The 22,365-nt window shown below is 29.9% G+C and overlaps 1 protein-coding gene across 1 annotated transcript; it reads left to right on the top strand.

Annotated features, from left to right (window-relative positions):
* Positions 1-80: 80 nt before the first annotated feature.
* Smp_008920 (hypothetical protein) lies at positions 81-21,536 on the top strand (the record flags this gene model as incomplete). Its single annotated transcript, XM_018796692.1, has 6 exons — positions 81-104; positions 1,870-1,993; positions 6,608-6,723; positions 17,896-17,974; positions 20,136-20,260; positions 21,135-21,536. 6 exons carry the CDS (start codon positions 81-83, stop codon positions 21,534-21,536), a joined length of 870 nt encoding a protein of 289 aa, XP_018651809.1.
* Between the last annotated feature and the right edge of the window lie 829 nt (positions 21,537-22,365).

Here is a 22,365-nt window from a genome sequence, read left to right as displayed (position 1 = left end):
GACTATTACTATAAAGAAAAACAACTAATATTCACCAAGTCATATGACAGTGATTTCAGGCATTATTTATCACTTTATAAATGTATACCGTAGATTCAATGTCGGTAAAGATTAAAGTTAAGTAAATAATAAGAAAGATATCCACAAAACACAGATTCAACAATATTTATGATGATCAGAAATGAATTTCAGGCTTTTTAAACCAGGAACTAACATTATTAGGTCTGAATTGAGGTTTACTTTATTGAAGTCTTACTTATAATTAACAAAATATATTTCTATGGGATTCAACTACTTGTAGATATTCTTCTAGTCTTTATATGCTTTTATTTACATCCTTATACTTCTGGACCTATTGCCTAGTAAAACATGCTTTCTGCATTCATGTTTTTTAAATGACAGCTTCTGATAGGTAGCTGACTACATTTTATGCCGTTATTCTGATATTATCAAAACCTAATTTTATCAAACAGACGTATAAAACACTAAATAAATTAGAAACGAAATTTATAAAAAACATCTAATCGAAATCTTATAATTCCTAAATAGTTTCTGTTTATTATTTATTGAGAATAACAGATAATAAATCAGGAGCACAGAAATAGTAATCACAGGCTAACTTTACTACAGTCTGTTAGAACAATGGATACACCTATTTATTTCTACTTTTACTATTTACATTACTAATTTTAATAAGTATGGGACTCCTCAGCAGTGCGCATCCACGATTCTTCACGTGAGACCGAGGACCAAGTCATAGATTGGTGGAAGTTAGACATTTATACCGTTGTTTTCTGGCTCAGTGGTCCAGGGGTTAAGCGTTCGCGCCGGACAGATGGTGCTGGGTTCGAGTCCTGAGTGCGGAACCGTGGATACGAACTCCTGAGGAATCCCGTATCAGGACGAAATGGCTATCCAGTGCTTCCGGATTTTCATAGGAGATCTATTTTAGATTAACTCGTGATTTCAACTGTTAAAATATTGCAATCTCCACAAGCACACGTACTGATAATTTTAGCAAATTTATTACTGAATGCGCTTATTTTAATAAATGACAAATATAATCAAAAACAATATATTTTTCTCAGATAATCTGATTAGTGTTCGCAATTTTTGATATTTTTCTGTTCTAATTAACTCCACGTTGATTCATAAGACCTGCAGGTAGGTATATGCAGTCGTTGTTGATTCTTCAACTTAGATATATAGTTCACTGGAATTAAAAACTGATGACACTTTTAAGTACCATACTCCATCTCCATGAGTGTAGTTGTGTAACAATTAAAGTATTTACTTGTTAAAGAACGACTAAAATTTGATTGTCTTGGCTTACTTTATGTTCAGTTAGAGCCTTCACTCAAAGAGTAACAACATAGTATAGTTTGTAGTTCAATATGAATACTAATAGTGTGGTTGAAGTTACGTGTCTGTAAGGGTTAAATATGTTGATCTAATGTCTAAACTGTCTTTTGAATTTGATTATATTTTACTAAGTAACTCTAATATTTTATTTTAATTTTATTAACAGTTGAATTACTTGTTTTATGAAACGAAATATTGATAAGGTACCATATTTATTTAGCTATGAGAAATTGTTATCACAAATAATTATTACTCTTAATTACTATCAGGCCTGTGTTACATTTAATGACAAAAAAATGAGCATTTAGATGAATGTAGTTTTCCAACCAAAGTTAAACATTTTTATAATATACAAACTGTCATTGTATGTATATAGAAGATATCCGTAATAAGACGAAGACTAATAACCTTTATTCTGACGGAGAAAATGGTAAGGATTTCATAAATTTTCATTTTAAACAAAGAGAAATTACTGTTTGATTTTTAATTGATTTTCTTATTTTTCAGTACTTCGATGGAGCAATCATAGTAGCCTCTTTAGCTTCCGATGTACTGTATGTTCGTTATGTATCCGAAACTGCAGCTGCAATGGTTGTTTTATTGCTATGGAGGATTATTCGAATAATAAATGGTAAGCTAATAAATAAACTATTTTATCTCAATAGTGAATACGTTATGATGCAAACACATGTGCTTTCGTTAAGTTCATTGTGTACCAGAATAATATCAATTCTATGATGTTTTTATGATAACTTGATTATTTTTATGAGATTTTTGTGTTCTTAACATTTACTCATTGTCTCTTCTTTAGCTGAATAGGCCGTAATAAAAGATTTTATTTATTATGATTTTCCACACTTTTTGTCCAATAATTTTCTACAAATTTACTCTTCATTGTCTAGTTATTTGAACACTTTTTATTACGTAATCTTATGATTTTTAACGAATGCTATTTCAAAGTTCATATTTGTGATGGTGGAGAAGATTTGTAGCTCAGGTAGATGATTTTGATGGAGTTTTGTTTTCTGAGCTGAATGGTTTGGTCAGACTTTCACCTGAAGTTTGTGCTGCTACCGATGTCGTTCAGAAGAAAGATGAAAGCTCCACGACCAAACCATCAAGCTCAAGGAACAAAACTTCATCAAAAGTGTTCATACTTTTCTGTTCATTGGCCTGTTTCTTATTATCAAATATAACTTCAAGTCTTTATTATTCTTATCACTACTAGTACACCTGTCATCACACTATCAATTTACACATTTTACCTATTATTTATATTTGTAATACATCCCGCTGTTATCATTGACTCATAAACTGCCTTGATTGATTTAATAATTTCGTATATGTATATAAATATGACCGTGTATTGAAGTGAATCCTAATGATGACCTAGTTGAAAACTATAATGTTCGCTTATAAGTGTTGTTCTAATTCACACTATGGGAATTTTCAGAAGTTTACAAAGAAAACATCATTTGTTAGAGTGATTGGATCAAGATTCACATTCACTTGACCTAAATGATCCGTGATTTTACATCAACTTTATTCATCTATTCGAATGATCAACACACTACATCTATTCCTAAATCTGTTATCTAAGTGATTGGAAATCGACAACTAAGTAATTTTACTGTGTAAGATATTGAAGCAGGTATATCAAGAAGTGAATAAATAGCTTTTTCACTATAAAATGTTCAATGTCTAAACTAGTACTGTAAATTAAAATACTTACGATCACATTGAAGGTCTGTTTTCAAATGGACTCAGTTTAAAGATTTCAGTTTCACTTACTGCATAATCATAATTTCAAAGCATTTTGACAACAAAAGGTTACGTATAAATGGGTAGCTTAATAACCTAGTTATGTAAACAATAAATGTTTCTGTAGGGGAAATGACAGAATTCGATAGAAAATCATAACAGTTTTGAAACTCAAGTAGTTGAATATTTAACCATTATCTTATGATTACTCAAGCAAACGGTTTTTACCCTGGGAAATGTGTGTTCAGGTTCTAGCTGAATGACTAAATAAACGTTCCAATTACTAACAGGAGATAATCATAATATGTAGTTGATTTAGGTATTTCTGCGAGACATAAATACAATTTTTATTTCATTTTTATGTGTATGAGACAATCAGTTATTTTAATTTGATAAATTCCATTCTCGTTGTTACAGCTTGATTAGTCATTCATGGTCACAAATGTAAAAGTTAATTTATCTTATTACATTTGTTTACTTTTCCTGCTATTTTTATGGTCACAAGGTATGTTATACACATTTAGTGTATAAACCTTCTTAGATATTTGAAAAAAAGTACATGGATTCAGTTTAAAATCTTATTAAATCATTGTTTGATTGAATTTAGGTTGTAAGCTTACTTATCTAAGCGTTTGTGTTTTAATCGTTTGATGTACGTTTGAAAATATCACTTTGTCTACTATGGTTTGGGGAGGATGAGTGCTGTTACGTGAAATGTGTGTTCCGTATTGGGCCACACTGACTTGCACTCCAATCCTGAGATTCATTTTGCTTAATGAACAGTTGAAATGTCAAGGTCAGATTATAGTCCCTTTCAAGTTAACGATCCCCTGGTTTAAAAAGGATGGCATCAGTGAATACACTTTATTTTTTTATTCTCATTAGTTCCATGTAGAACGTAATACTTAGATTTCATAAGTACAGAAGAGTTCAAACGTTTGCTGTTTTCATGTGTAAATCCAAGTAAGCTGAGAATTCAGCAAGACATTTCAATCATGTTTCACATATATTATGAATACATACCATAAAAAACTGACAAAGCAGTAAGAAATAAATCAATATGTTTTGGAGCTGTTTTCTCAAGCGTCTATTCAACAGATCCGCTGATATTTCATTGACTATGTTGTAAACTAACAATTTCGCTAATGTGCTTTTCATCAACGCATGAAAGTTACATGTATACTTTTGAAACATTCTAGTCCACAGAGCTGAGTATGCATATTGTTTCAAGTGGAGAATATGTCTTCGAAAGCTCCTTTAATTAGACATATTATCTGAGATTGTTTAGACTACTGTTATCATTAGATGAACAGCCATGAAAATAAAATAAAACGGACAGCAAAACTCGAATACTAGTGAAGAATGGATACTAGCTCTGTAATTGGTTCTCTTTGATCTCTTGCATAAGAAAATAGTTTAACAAGAATATAGTGTCAAAAATAACGTGAATAGTTATCACATAGTTATCATATTTCGATTCCACTGACTACTTGATTTTCAACTGATTCAGTAATTATGTGCTAAATTTATCTAGTTCCACTTAAAGACGTCATTAAAATTTTACCTCACTGATATATTCAATTTTTCCACCTGGACTACACCTGAGTTTTGTTATTTTTCATGAAATTTTGTTATGTAACTTTGATTGTAACATTTTTAGACTATTATATAGTTTGACTGTACTGATTAACTCGGGACGGAACAAGTTTTATTGAAATAATAATTATATTCAGCTAGTGGAATTTCGTCTTCATTTTTATCTCTTGTTTCTTGGTTAATTCTCCATTTTGCTAGCAAATATAATTACTGAGTCTTTTTAGTCAATCAGTTATCCTTTCTAAAATCATGTAACTCATTGACCCTTCCTAATAGGTCTAAACAATGTGAACGATTAATGAATAGGTATGTTGAGTCTATACTTTTGTGTTCAATTTATGGAGTAGTATCACCTAGATGGTAGGCGATTAACGAATTATGCTTTTCATTTTATTCATTCTCTTGCATTTTCTGACATAAGTATAACCAACGTGATGGTCGAATTTTAATGTCAGAGACTGAGGTGACCTAAAACGTTAATAATTTCATCACAAACCCATGACCACTAATCACCAGGCCATTGGAGACAATAAAAAGGCTTGAACGATCTACTACTGAGTCGGTAGATTCATACCATTGCAGAAAAACGGGAATAAAAACACGAGTGCCAATTAGTATTGAATTTTCATGCATAGATTTAAGATTATTTAACTACCAACCAAAAACGTTAACACGGATTGTAATTCAAAACTGTTTAGGTCTTACATGTTTTTCGATATATAAAGTGAAAGTAGAACTAGTACACACTAATTTCTTTTAAAAATATCACATGATTCTGTCTACTGATAAACTGACATCAAGTTATTTTGCGTTTATCTACCTGCTGTTAAGATACATTTATTTGTATAATTAATTCAGACAATAACTTTAACCGGCTAATTATAGTCTGCCTAAATTAATTTAGCAAATTCTGAATTATAAGCTAAATGACTATATATTAATCGTTGAAAATTGTCTACTGGAAAATGAATATCCTTAGATAATGAACGTTTTAAATAAAATGGATTTCAGAAGAAAGTTTCCGCTTAAAACATTGAAAAATCATTGAACTAATTAGTAATGGGATAAACGTTTCGGCTGAAGATAACTAAACAAATATGTATAAAATGAATTACTTTATAAAGAGATCACAAATCGACAAGTGTTCATTTTCTGTTACCTCGAAATGTATACACTACTATATAAATATCAATGTACATACGCTGTAATAACAAAGAGATCAAAATCTTTCTGATCACGATCCTCAATCACCTAATTGTTAATTTTCCCCCTTGAAAAAACTACTTTTCATACTGTGCGATATTTGCCCATCTCACCTTTTGAAAATCATACAAATCTCTTAAATTATATGTAGTGATTGCTTATTCCTTCTAACCAGGTTTTTAGCGCTATATAGTTATTATTTTATTTCTTTATATCTTACTAATTATATCCCATAAATATGACTATATCCTGGATTATACAACATGACATTGTTGTCTTTCAATATCATTAATATTCGAAGTAGCTGAAGTAAATCCATGAAAATCAGTGAACTGATATTTCCCTGCCCTAATCATTTAACCTTTATTTAAAATTGGTCAGTGTCAAACAGAATAGATTTCAAGTCCCTAACGGGATTTTCGTTTCTCATACGTTAACACTGATATCTAGAATACAATGGTTTGTGTAAAGAGAAATTCACCATTTGGCTATATAAATGAAAGACCAAAATCTCAAAAACTTTACTAGATGAATAAATCCATCTTTATTTTGTACCACTATTAACGGTTAGACTAGTTTTTTTGATAACTTATCCGACTATATACTAACTGTCCATTTAGTGGACGAAAGATATTTAATATTTACGCTTTTTACTAAATCTAAAGCAAATTGTCTTTTTTTTCAGCCCTTATGATGCACAAGAAACAACAATATGAATTTCGAATAGCAATGCAAAAGCGTTCAAGAAGAATTTTGGGAAGAAAAATGGAAGTTATACGTACTGAAAAAGAAATGCAAGATGTACGTTCAAATTTTAATTATATTTTTTGAAGTAATATTTAATTGTAAGATAAAATAGGATTTCGAATGTTTTAAACAACTCTTTGTGAAAATTAGTAACTTACGATTAATTTTAAACTAACATGGTATTTAAATCCACTTGATATTGTTTGTTCCAATCTTCTTATTGTTATTTAGGACTGCAATTGGTTAGTCTCTTGTTGACATATGTGCATGCTGTGCGGATTTCCTCGATATTGCCTTAAGTCACAAGCTTTATGAGCAAAGATTGATAGTGGTTAGCAGTGGAATCCAGGACGGGCGTTATCCATTTAGCTAATGAGTCCCCATTGAACAAACAAGTGGCTATCAGGACTCAGTAGCCAAATGGATAACGTGATGGTGTTTGATGCGAACAGTACAAGGTTCGAGTCATGGAGTTAATATCAACTATCATATACAGGTACATCCAGATGACGAGTCCCAAATAGGACGAAACGCCCGTCCTGGATTCCACTGTTAACCACTATCCATGTTTACTTATAACACAGTATTTGTTACAGAACTAAAGTAAACATTTTGTTATAATCTAACATCAATTTTATAAGTTATAAATAACTAATTATATTTCAAAAATCAACTAATAGAAATAAATTTTTATTGTTCATAAAGAATATAAAAGTCTTTGTTTAATAACTTCAAATGATTTCAAAATAGTTAGATAGAAATGAAGTAATTTATGGATGTTTTCATACAGATCTGATTCCTACAGTATATAAATTTCTTATTACGTTGACAATATATATATATATATATATAAACTCTTTCATCTCAACATGACTTTTCTTTATAAATTATCATTTGAAAAATAAATCATCTTGTTAAATTTATTGGATATTTGGAATTGAATTACTCTTATGTATGACATAGCAATTCCATCTATCCCAATACTTTATGTTCTCCATAATCTCCAGTTATGAAATTACAAATTTTTTTTTCCAAAACAGAATAAAACATAAATTCAATCAGGAAAACTATCCCTTAAAATATTTGTTCACATCAAAGCTGATGAATTGACTGAATAAATACTTTATTTACCTAATATAAATGACGTTAATTATAAACCAAGTAACTGTCAGAAAACTAATCTATTTATATAAAAGTTTATAGATGTATATAGTGAAGATTATGTTGTGTTTTTTTAATTCACATTTTTCGCATAGTTAAATATCATGTTAATGTTTTTTTTAATGAAAACCTTTATCTGTCATTTGATATTAGTACATGTGACCTGATTTATTTTCATGTATAGCTATAATAGGTTTACTAGAAAAAAGTCAATCATTCTAACAAAATATTTCCTTTATAAATAACTTTTCAATAAGCCAAACAGCGTAATATGTTCAAACATGTATCATGCTGAGATATGTGGACTGGTTTTTCTTTACGTCTTAACACTAATCCTTATCAACATTTGTCGATATATCACGAAAATTTGCTGCCTAATTCTGTATTTATGTAAAGTACAGATATGAAATACTAGCTGAGATAAACACACAAATAAAAAACAATACTAGTTTAAATTATTGTGAAGTGTGGGAACTGTCTTTGTATTTTTCGTTTGAGTAGTGTTAATCCTTCGGAAATCAATTCATCATTCCAGGTCACACAGTTATGGATACGTCATAAGTGATTTATTACGTATGAATAAGGGTTTCACAGAGTTCCTTAGTTGACCACAAGTACAAAATAGAAAACTTTCTATCCTCTAATGTCTATATTCATGAATTACTTTTAGGAAACTTACCATTAAACAAAGCAACATAAACATTCTGGCTACATATTTCGATGTTTTAATATGTTCTAAAATAATTTTTTAAACTGACGGCTAACTATCTTTTATCGATAAAGGATTTTTATAATATAATGAATGCCTTATATGGAGTACATGCTATGAAGAAATAAATGCTGGATGAATATCCATGATAATTCACAAAATATTACTTTATCTCTATAAGCAAAAATGGGTAGTGGCTAGCAGTGGAATCCGAGACGCGCAGTTCGTCCTATTGGAGACTCGTGAGCCGGATGTGCCCACTGGATGTACCTGCGCGCATCCTGGATTCCACTCCTAACCACTATCCATTTTTGCTTATAAAGCTTGTGAATTCAATATCTAGGCAGTCCGCACAGTATGCACATATGCCAACAAAAGACTAATCAATTGCAGTTCTAAATAACTATGGGAAATTACAAGTAAACAACACCAAGTGAATATTACTTTATCTCATATGTATAATGTGATTTGAGAAAAGCACGACCCATAAATAAAGCCAAGTAACTAAATAACAACCAACGGGCAATTTTGAAAATTCCTAAAAATGATCTTTTAGTAATTACTTTAAAACACATTCATTTCTATGGGATGTAAGGAGGTAGAAATCGGCACATAACAGGTAAATTCACCATTCAAATGAAGATTGGCAATTTTCTCTTTTATGGAAAATCTATTAATTATTATCTTTGTGAATAGCTTTTTTAGATCAGACATATCGTAAACAACAAACTAATTAGTATTTATTTACGTGTTCAATTGTCTAGTAATTAATTTTAAAGTACTTTAGTGTATTGTAAACATTTTAACATTAACGTCCTTGAAGTATCTTGTAATGACCAAAGTATCATGAAAAGATTTTTAATCAAACAATTTTGTGATATTTTTTAAAAATTCGACGGAAAAATCACAGCTACTTGAATTTTGAACACAAATTACAAACGATCATTTAGGAGTCGTTTTTGTCTGACTAGAAGGTGACCGATCAAAATTCAACATGTTTTCATTTAATTAATGAAACTTAGTGTTTTATCACTAATTAGGATAAAATTGAAATCCAAGAAAATTCTTTCTTCCTATTTGGGTCTCCCAAGTTGGATACATCAGTGAACGTATGTAAATAGTGAGTTGGTGTTTTTAGTGAGCAATATCAGGTTGAAGTTTCAGTATAAGCATCAACAGTGGGATAGAAATACATTCAACTGTAGGTTTCCTAATGTGAGGAAACACGTATTCCGGGTTTTCCAACCAGCAATTTATCCAATATACTATAACTTGTGACTAAAAGATATATCTAAATATTCCTCTCAGATTCCGTATGTGACAATAGGGAATAATAAATTACACTCCTGAAAATCAGCAATAGTAAATTACTAACTAATCAAATTTTGATTAAGTAACTGTTCAAAATATTACACAGAATAAAGATTACTCACTATGTTTCTCATTCGTGGAATTTGATGACGATATTTTTCATTATTGATGTACTTCAACTTTTTTTGGCTTATTACTCGTACAACATCACGTTTAGTAACTGTTTTTGAACTATGTCCTTGTGTTTTATACGCATACTATGATAAGTGGCATAATCAATGTGATTTATGTTTAAATCAATCAATCAATAATTATCATAAGTAAAGCAAAATATTTCATAGATCAATAATATTAGTTATAACTCATTTTCATGGTGTTTGTTTGATTCTTTCCATTGATGTTTAGGACTGCAATCGATCAGTCTCTTATTGGTATATGTACATCATGCGCAGATTGCCCCGATATTGCCTTAAGTCACTAGCATTATAAACAGAGATGGATGGTGGCTAGTAGCGGAATTCGGGACGCGCGTTTCGTCCTATTTGGAACTCGTCGACTGGATGTACCTAAATCTCAGAATTGATATTCACTCCATGACTCAAACCCAGTAGCTTTCGCTTCAAATACCATCGCGTTATCCATTTAACTAATGAATTCTGATAGCCACTAGCCTGTGCTAGGTAATGAAGTTTTAACTCATTCTTGTATTACTTGTTTGGCGAGTTACAACTGGGAAAAAACACGCGTCCTAGATTCCGCTTCTAGCCATCATCCATCTTTGCTAATAATATTTGTTGTTTAGGATTTATGTAGTTTAATTAGCCTAAAGTATGATTAGCTCAGTTGTATTTTTTTCATCAATAACCTTGTACAGTGAAATTTACCAATGTTACTAAGTTTCTTATACAAATATAAGGATTCCATAATGATAGAACTTTACAGTTAAAATCACTTAATTGTTTGAAATATTCACTGGCATACAACAATATCAAAAAGTTCATCTTTCAGTTTACAATATTTTTTTAATAATAGAAAACATTTATTTACGTGAAGGTTAACCTTTGGTTCATAATTTACAATGTCAACAAAACACTTTGACATGAGAAAAAAAGTATTTTACAAACTTTCATTTTTGTAGGAAGTGTCAAATTATATCTAAATCTTTAAATATTGTTATTGTTTTATTAATTAACAAATGTGAAATCTTTAAAATAGTCTGTTGAGCATTTTGCTTTTTCAAGTTAAGAACGTTTTATTTTCAGTTATCTAACTAACTGTTGAAGATTCCTAAAACAGGACAGACTTTCTATAGTGCTGTCCTTAAAACTTATAGGTTACCTGTTATTTATTCCAAAATCTAGTTGTAATGAACAGCATCTACTTTATACATTGCTCATTTTCAGTATAATATGCTAGCAGACTAAATTTTTGTTCATTAAATAACTGTTGTAGCCAAATACATGTCTTGCACAATATGTAACTGAATACTTTGTCGACAGATGCTTATAAGCGGACTCTCAATTATCAGCTTAGGATTTGCTAAGTGGTAATTTACATTCATTCGTCGTTTCGATAACAGCTATATCGTTTCATTAAGAATAAATTGACAAAATTAAAACAGATAAGTCTAGATAACAGGTATATTTTTGATAATATGGCGAGAGACACGCTTCTTAAAAAACCAGTAAATTAAAAAGAAACAAGACATGAGCTCATGATCTAAAGAAAGTGAATGATTACATTCAAGCTACTGTGACTGATCATGAGAAATGTCATCTGAGGTTGACAGCATGAAACAATATCATTTAAAAAACGAAAGTAAAACAAAGAAGCACTGATCCTCTGTTTTCTTGTAGTTTGACACTCATCACTGTAAATCCACAAATTCATAATGGATTGAACTCAAAGCATAAAGGTTTAGTACCTCTTAACTTTTGAGGTAGTATTCAACGATACATTTAGCATGATCATCAAGGTATATTATACTCTGTATAGTTGTGTTTGACGTTATTTCTACTTTGAGATAACTACACTGTTTTCATATCATCCCTACATCAAACAGCTCAATAAATAACCTTCCATAAACACTTAATTCCTAATAACTCAAACTTTCGCCATTCGGGGTGACTGACTTCAAGTATCAACTTATTATTTTTATTATTATTTCTATTGAAATATTAATAGCGGTCAACAAAACATATAGCGGATGGCACGAAATTTTGAATAGTTTGCTGATGTTTTGGATATTTCACCATGCTAACCACAGCTAAGTTTGCTAGAATATTTATCACAATTACAAACAGTCTGAAAAGATCGTTCAGAAGTTAGAATAAACTATCACAGCTATTTAGAACAATACACCCAAGAGATTGTGGATTTACATAAACTCCTTTTTTTCTCCTTGAAGAAAATGATGCTAACAAAATATTCCCTTCTGCTTGTATGTTTAGTTTGTTCCATAACTTCATCTTCAAAAATCTTCATAACACCATAACATTTATTAACTAAAACTAGAAAACGCCTTCCTTATTATTGTATAGAAATAAATATTTGTCTTCTCTATATTCTTCTTTATGTACTTCAGACGAGTAGTTGCTCGGATATAAATAAACTCAATAAATGTTTAAGGTCACTGCCTTCTCATAAAAGATACTGAGGAAGAATGTAGCAATTGTTTTGGATGAACTTTGTTTTATTCATCAACAATACTTAGAATTCATAACAATCTTCACTAGTTATACAATGCCGATTAGCATATATATATATATATATATATATATATATATATATATATATATATATATATATATATATATATATGCGTGATGTTGAATTTAATTATCTTTTGAACACAAAGGAAATAGTGTGAAATGCACGTTTTGAACATGAAAGTAATTTAGATTTAAATATCTATAAAAAAATTAGGTCTTTTACATTTGAAATTATTCTTGACTTACTGAATATTAACATAAATATTATTTCCACAGTCGAACTCAAGAGTCGATCTAAGCTAGACCTTCATTGAAAACCTGAAAGCACTGGACGGCTGTTTCATCCTAGTACGGAACTTCACTTACAAAAATAATTCTACTAGTTAGGTTAATAAATACTTAATAAACAATAAAGCCTGCATTTCTGTTTGCAGTTTTAAATACTCATTGGTAATAAATAAAACTGACTCAAAACGAATAATTCTTTATCGTTTATTAACTATCTACGACACAATTCATTTACTTGGCTTTTCTATAATCTAAAGGCATATAGTTTGTTTTTCTATATTTCTCATTACTCTCGTATATTTTCTTTTATTGAATTGGTATAATGTGGAATCGAATATTCAATATATTTGATAATATATATCTCAGAAAATAAATCAATGAGTTATTCGGTGTCATTCGAAGATATAAAATAAATATCCCTTGATGTTTACTAGTGTTTTCTTTCAGTATACAAGGTATTGTCTGGAACGGACTTACTGTGATCCCCAAGTATATTCCTTATCAATACAACCATGGATATCGAAATTTCAGGAAATAAATGAATTCTGGTTAAAGCAAAATATGCCATTTTCTAATGTCACTCAAGCTAACATCGCAGATGTTAATAATAGCGTGGCAAAATAGGGATTTGAAAGATATTATTAGTACCGAACAACTATTCATGATATTTTTGTCCTAAAGATATTCATACTACTACGACTCTTTATAGTTGTTAGATTACTTTAATATATGAAAACAGTATATTTCCTTTTGACAATGTTATAAGAAGAGGGAACTGATATAGAAGTTGCAGCGTGTTTGTATACAGTTTGAACAGTCAGGTCACACATATACCCGTCAAGGTGTTTGTAAATGAAAACTAATTAAAAATTCCATAAAGTACGAGTTGATAGTTGGAAATAAAAGAGAGTAAATACACATGTAGTGTCGTCACTTCACCCTGGACCTTGAAATAAGTTAAAGAATACCTGGTACATTTGTGGTTAGAACAATTTTTTTACACATAAAAGGAAGTTGACTTTTCTAATGATCAAGTTTTATACAAACTTAAGAATTCACCAGTGACAACTTTTATACGAATTTTCATTGAAATATGTGATCCATGTTCATCACGTTTCTCAAATTAATTATATCTCATCAGATTATCGAAATTTATAATAGGGAATTACTTCTCTAGATTTTTTAAAAGCATATATTTTGCATGACAAGAATTCTCTGAAGTATTACCAACACAAAAGGTAGCCGGTAGATATTGGTTGATACAACTAGTAATTCACCGAAAGAATACCAATTCATGCATAATAGTTCTTTTATTGAATGTCCCTTTAAGTTAATCAAGAAATTATGGATATAATATGTGTAATTTACTATGTTCCTACTTTACAAAACAAATTTTTATTTTCACTTAATTGTTTCCAAGATTATTGTTTATCTAAAAACAATAAACTAATTTGATTACTTTCATTTATTAGTGAATAGATCTTTTGAAAATTCAGAAAACAAAATGTGTTGGTAACAGTGTTTTTTTTATTATTGTTTATTGTTACATTTTCAGGACATATCACAGTTCTGACTTTCTTTTTACACTTAATTAGCATATTGCAAATAATAGTTGATCATATTTGAATAATATATTAAGCAAAATAAAATGAGATGATAAAATACAAATGTTTTTATTCTCACTTCCATTAATAATAGAAATAGGTGTTTATGGTACCACAATCTATAAATTAGTCACTGACATAACTTGTCCATCTTTTACTGGATACAATTTGTTTAAAGTTATAAGATTTGTAGGGAAAATCTGTTTTGAAAACTGTACCATGTAATAGTTTCAAAACTAAAGACTTATAGGAAGAATATATGGAATAAAATCAGTGGAATGAATGTTTTCAGTACATTATTCTTATATATTTTATTAACTGTTAACTAGTGTTGATCATATTAATTTTGAGAAGATTCGCTCAACTTATGGATTCAAGACATGATGAGAACCAATTAGAAACCTTGTTCATGCAAAGTAACAATTTCCATATAACTACTGACTAAAATTATACTTATGTATATAAAGATCTCTTAGTTTTCAGACAGTTATCATCAACCCGCTCTTCAAGACGAATCAGGTTTATTTTACCATCTTCTTCGGGGTAGGTAATATCGACTCTGACTAAATGTTTTGTGACAGTCACGCAATGGTTCGTGTTACAGTTGACTGCTTGTGAAACTGTACAAGAATATTTATTCATTCAGTGAGTTAAAAAGTTAAACCTTACTTTGATGGTGAATTACAGATGGAGTTAACAAATCATAAAAATTACTTAAGTTCTAGTGTTTCGGGTAAGGTGATTGGTGAAAACGGTGGATTATACAGCAGTCCCCAAAATGATCAAAAGAATTTATATGGATTAAAGCCTGATTATATCGTTGTTAGATTATAACTGACAGTTATTGCGATTTGATAAACTGTGTAGAGTAGGAATATAAGTAAATAAGTCTTTTGTAAGAAACGTTAATTCTGTTAACGGAAAACATTGCTATCTTCACTTGCATTTCTAAGAAAACTACTTTCAAGCAGGAAAATCAAGAGATTTCATAATCTTTATTAACCGAGTGAACTATTCAAATAAACGGTATCAGAACTCTACTGAGATCGAAACTTATGAAATAATTGACTTTTAAATTGTTCATAAAATCTAACTTGAAATATATATCTCATAATGCTACTATCATTATGATAGTTCTTTAAATCAGCGCATCTGATTTGATACTGATTTATTGTCCATAAACTTATCAATTAAAATGAACTTATTTTACATGCAAATATCTTTCTATTTCAATGGAGATTTTTAAGTTTTGTAAAGGTTGGCTACCTCAAACGTAAGATACTATTTATTTGACTCGAAAAAACGAAATTCGTTTGGTGAATGACGAAAATTACGCTTTCCTGACTAGAATCGGTAGTTAATCCTGATTAACAGCTTTAGATTTTCCAAGGAAGTAGTGATTTAGCTGATCGTACCGTTCAATGATGATCATCATTATTTTTCGGACTATACCGATTCCTCAAATTTGCCTCTGGAGACTTTATTATTAGTAGTTGATGAATAATGTTGAAAACTTACTACTTTTAAATTAACCGAACATATATCAAATATTTTATTCAAAGATTTCCTAATGTCTAACTATTTAAACTAAACCATTGCTAGAAGCATCATGGAATCACTTACTAAAATCGATTTTTAACTATACATTAGGTCCTCAATCATTTCACATTAACCGTGCTCTTCAAATGGATAGTAACTACTGTGAATATGATCAAGCATTAATTTCTGGAAGTATTTATTCCGAATTGAGCTTGGATTCCACTTATGGAATCAAAACTTTAGAGTTCTGAATGTGCACACCTCAATCATGATCGGATTGTATTATCTCTATGTAATGATAACAGGAATTATTACATAACTAATATACCGAAGTACGTATTCAGTTATTACTTCCTATATTTTCTAACCACTTCATGAATTTATGACCTAAACTTTATCAGAAGGGGGTTTCGTGGAGATTTTAGTAATTTTATATAGTTGAAATCATGAGTCAATTGAAGCTAGACCACCATGGAAAACCCGGAAGCACTGGACGGCCGTTCCGTCCTATTGTGGGATTCCTCAGCAGTGCGCATCCACTATCCCGCCTCGCGAGAACTTAACCGATAGACCACTGAGCCGGCATCCAACGGTGTTAATGTCTAACTTCAACCAATCTACGAAATTGAGCAACCATTCACCAATGTCTTCAGTGAGTTGATATCTCCCGACAGACCTGGTTGAACTCCACTGGTTACTCACGAGGCGGGATCGTGGAGGTGCACTGCTGAGGAGTCCCACGATGGGACGAAACGGCCATCTAGTGGTCCCAGGTTTTCCATGGTGGTCTAGTTTCAATTGACTCATGACCTAAACATTAGTTAAACTATTCTTAATTTCGTAATTTTACCGAAAACATTCCTATCTTCTGTGACATAACTTATTACAGTTTTGTTAATTACACAATGAACACTCATCATACAAAGTTTACCATCTTAATTTCTTTTAATAAGTGTGTTTTTACTCTAATTATTTACAACATTTCAAGAAATCATCGAAACATACACCAAAAGGTTTTCCTTCTTTTAACTTATCTATACACACCCATCAAACTATCAAAAAGAAATAACAGTCAGTTGCTCGTTTATTTACCTACGTACATGTCTTTACATCAGTAAACATATCTACTGACAAAATGTTTTGTACAGTGCTTATTTGCTGAATCGTGAAATATAATGCATGAACTAATATTTCATTCCTTTGTCTCAAACTAACAGACTTAAACTGTTTTTTTACGGATTGCGCTTTTAGAAGTAGTTATCGAAGAAACTAAACAAATTAATGTTTATAAGGTGCTTTTAGATTTTTTTAGATTTAAAAATAGTGTATATCTGGAATGGTTGTGTTATAAATTGATTAAAAAATCTGCAAACATATCCGTAACCGAGGGAAAAAGTGTTTTTCTCAAACTAATTAGCTTTAGATGTCAAGTGATAAGTGAACTTTAATGCTGATGACTTGCAGTGATTCACTATGTTGTTGAAAATTGTCATTATGACATCTGTTAGGTGTTTTAGTTTCAACCATATATGGTTTACTTTTGACTGTACCCTTTATTTAATATGATGCGTTTTATACATTTAACCAGTGTAATAAATTAGATCCTACTATCGAATTTTTATAACCCACTATTCAAGTGAATGACTGATATTGTACAAGTAGCTCGAACCCATCTGAAAATATTTAAACTTTAGAATTGTAGTTAAAGATATATGACATCCATAATGAACCATACAATCATTGACATGTTTTGCTACTTCTAAGAATTTGACAAATGAATGAAAGCCAAACTTCAAAACGTTTTTATTCATTTCACACTTATCGGCAAACAAATTAAATAATATTCAAAAATAATGGTGATAATTATGTTAAACTGCTTTTATTTGTTTCCTTTTTGCAACAGAAACACATACTTGCTCTAGAAAACTTACTCAAAGAAATGGGAGTTTCCAGTGATACCATACGCAAATGCAAGCCATTATGTACGTTTCTTTATTTTTGTTAGACGTATATATACTACTAATACTATCATGTATATATATATATATATAGTTTTTAATTTGAACAAAATGGTCAAAATATTTTCACATTTCAAATGGTTCAAATGATGATTGATTTAAGTTCATTTTGGCAAGCACATTTTTTACGTCATTTACTTAAATAATAAAAGATGCGAAACAGTACATTTTTCTTTTAAACATTATTACATTTTGGCATTTTCTTCAATAATTTTAAAATTATTAGTCTTTGATATGGTTTATTTTTATCACTTCTTTATTACATAAACTTCCAATCTCTGACAATGGATATGAACATACGCAAGTGTATATCTATGCATAATTACTTATAACTGTCACATTAACTAGTCTATTGTCATTTGACAGATAAATTGAAGACAGATTTTCAAAAGAGTTTTTTTTATTTTTAACAAGTATTTCACCATAAGTAAGTAGGAGGTCCAGAAATGTGTAGATAGGCGAAAGTTTTGTAATTTTTATCACAAAACAGTGCTTCTTCCTGTATTTCTTGTAAACTTATGAAAAGGTAGTTTTTGGAAAATATGTAATACATAGTTGTGTATATGTATATGTATATGTTTACCCTGTCACTTTATTTCACAACTTTTATTGTAGAAAATACCACTTATGATAGAACTAAGACAAACTTAAAGTGTTTTTCAAAGGTTACTAACAAGATAAATGCCATCATCATTTTCATAAACATAAAATTCCATACATTGATTTCATTTATAGTTAATAATTTGAATGATTCTTATCGTTAGGACATTCTAATAACTTTACGCCTGATTTGTTAGAAAAATAATTTTTTACATGATCCTTAGCTCCAAGTTGCAAATAAGACACTAGAGAAGGTAGGTCGAATAAATGGAAGATTATAAACTCTAGAAGTTCATTCTTAATTCTATTGTAACTAGATCTAAGACATGGTTGAATATCTCAGAGCGGATAAAACATGGTATGTTTTAATCCGAAGCTGAATCACACTATTTAAAAAAAATAGTTTTTAGTGATAAAATTTTTATCATCTTTTTAATCCGTAAAATACTACTAACAACAGGTTTTTATTAAGTTTCAGCAACAATAATGTTGCCTAAAATCCATGTCATTTTCCAAAGTGGATTCTTACATTTTAATAAATTTATTTCTCTACGATTGTACCTTTGAAAAAAATTGAGCACAGATAACGTTTAGTAGTAAGACGTTTAGCTTATATCAAGTAGTGTCATCAGACATCCCGTTTCGTCACTGTTGGTAAAATGCCACTTTTTAAATAGAATAATACATTCTGTGTCAAACAGAACAAATTATGATAAAACACCATCGAAATTCAATTCGTGATCCTGCTTCATATCCGTTAAAAGAGTCTTATTTTAGTTAAATGAATACATTTTATTCATCACATTCAAAAGTGTTTTATTTAGTGTGATAACTTTTCTGCTCGCCTTTAAAATTAGTTTTAGAAAATACATTTTGAAAATTAAAAAGTTACTATCGATTATGTAGTAAACAAAACTAGATTTTTATATACTTACTTACACCTGTTACCCCTCGTGGAGAGGCATAGGCCGCCCACCAGCATTCTCCATCCAACCATGTCGTAGGAAATCCTTTCCAGTTCTTTCTAGCTGTTATTCATTCTTTTCATATCTGATCCTATTTCCCGGCGTAATTTATTGTTTGGCCTTCCTCTTTTCCGCTTCCCTTTAGGATTCCAAGTTAGAACTTGTCTCGTGATGCAGTTTGCTGATTTAGTCAATGTAAAAAATTCTTGAAATACAATTAAACTTAAGGTAGTTAAACTAATTTAAGATAAATATCTAAAACTCTCGTTGGAGTTTTTCTAGAAAGATTAAAAAACCCCAACCTGGTTTTTATATATTTATCTTAAATTAGTTTAATTACCTTTAAGTTTAACTGTATTTCAAGAATTTTTACGTAAGAACAGATAATATTATTGAAATAAACTAACTTAAATAGTTTTTATTTTTCTTGCGAATCATCTAGTTATTATATAAGCAGATAATTTTTAATAATTTTTTTTCCAATAATTACTATTTTAATTAATCTTTAGATAAAAAATGTACAAAAGAACAAACAAACAATGCCTTAAAATCTATTGCAGCATTAACTACAGGTTTTATGGGTGGTCTTGTTGGTGCACCTTCACATGTTCAAGATGTTATATCAAAATATGGTAAAAGTAAATTTTCTAGCACACAAAATTTTGCACAATCAACACTACAACAGGTAAATTCATTAGTTTAAATCTTTTAATTAATTTTATAATATTTTTGTATATTACAGTTTTTATAATAGATTTATTAAGTATTAGTGGACAAATTTAATTTAAATGATTAACTTACCATACACTTTTAACCTTTTCTGGTTAACATTTGTTTAGCGAGTTAGTTTTCTACAGGATGGGGACGCTAACCCCATGCCCAACCCCCTCCTTTATCCAGGCTTGGGTCCGGCAGCAAACCTGGGAAGGACCACAGGGGGAGCTTACTATACACTTCAGTGTATGGTAAATGTTTACATAATATTTTTTACTCTTGATAATGAATAAATTTTAATGAATGAATCGTTAGCCGATATATTTTCACATAAATTTATTAATTAGAATATAACATAACAATAAGGTTTATACTTTAGTAGATCTCAGCTATCTTATACACTTCATTCTTTCTTGTTATCAGAGAATAGTTCGTTTTTCTTTTTTTACGTACTACTAACAATTTTCTAACTCTGAAATATCATAATCCATTATAACATTCGATTTCATGAAGTAGTTTAAAAGTAATCACCATCTCAGTCTGATCCCAAAGAGGGAGAATTCGATTGTTTCATGGTCTCCGTCATTATTAACTAGGTTAATAGTGATCATGATAATTATATACAGGTTTTTTTTAAAGTGAATGCTGATGGAAATGATCACATTTAATTGAAATAAAAGAAAACATCGTAGTTTGAGTAAATAATTAAATGACAAGTGAATTATAGTAATCTCAACTGAGAGACCATTATTATAGAGACATTAACATACATTGTAATCCAAGATGTCTGTTAATTTTGTCTATTTTTCAAATGCTTTCTTTATATACTCTTATGATTTCTGCAGTCCGAGTCTCTGAATGTCTTATCTAAATATCAACGTCAGTCGGTACCAAGGTTAGTACATATTCAACTTCCTGGAAATAAACGATTGCACAACCAACAAATGTGTAACAATTATGAAAAAAGTACAAACTATACTTTTACCGATCGTGACCATATTTCTGATGAAATAAAACCTCCCAGCATCGTACAGGCAACAGGTGAAGATAATTCAGACTTTGATAAACTTTTCAAAAGGCCACGTGCATTCAGCTTGAATCCACAAGAACACTGGAGTTCACTTCAAGACAAACAATTTCAGTCATTATTATTACAAAGTGAGTCTACAACAAAATTAACTAAAGGTCTTCAAACAATGAAGTATCTCAACGATGCAGATATTCTGTGTGAAAAAGCAGAAAAGTGAGTGAAAAATACATTAAAGCTATATACTTTGATAAAGTGTATGTATTCTTTAAACAGTACAGTTAAAAAAATACTAAGAATTACTTGAAATCTACCAAGTACGAAAATTTTGCTTTGCTTCTTTTATTAAGTATGATACTTCATAGCGTTAAAAAAAGCAGCTTTCAAACAATAGTGACTCATAACAACGAACACTTAAGTGAGATAATAACAATCGATTACATAAAATCTTTTCACAGAATAACACGCATAAGGTTGAGTCAGGTAATGTTTCATCTTATTCGAACTTACAATAGTGATAAACTTTGATTATTTTTTTCTTGATCACTCTCCGTTTCTTGAATTAAGCAGCACCTTTATAAAAGTGCTAGATCTTGCTTCTTGATAAGATTTCGCTGTTAGATCTCATTCTATGACAAATGACTTAAAATCATTCTCATTTATACACAATCATATATAATTACTGTAAATAAATCTTACCCCAGAAATTATCAACTAGGTTACCCCTGTAAAATGTTAGAAGAAACCCCGTATTTTTTATAAACGATTGTAGCAACACTGTAGAAGCTTTTACAAACTCTGAACAATGAACTATTGTCGTCATTTAGCCTATTCAAGAACATATTTGCTAACTATAAACAATATTCTATGAAATTGAAGACTTTTGAACTATAAAAACTAATTCTATGAAAAAATATCTTCTATATTACAAAAATGAATTTGGATAAATTGTTAAGGAGCTTGAAATTATGTATTAGTTCACAGTTTCTTTTTTTCTATTTTCATTTATTGACAAAATTCAACAATAACATCTTTTACTTTTGGATAAA

This window comes from Schistosoma mansoni, chromosome 4, assembly GCF_000237925.1.
Source record: "Schistosoma mansoni strain Puerto Rico chromosome 4, complete genome".
Lineage (NCBI taxonomy): Eukaryota > Metazoa > Platyhelminthes > Trematoda > Strigeidida > Schistosomatidae > Schistosoma > Schistosoma mansoni.
Note: the sequence above shows the minus strand (reverse complement) of the source record. Positions and strands in the feature narration are given on the sequence as shown.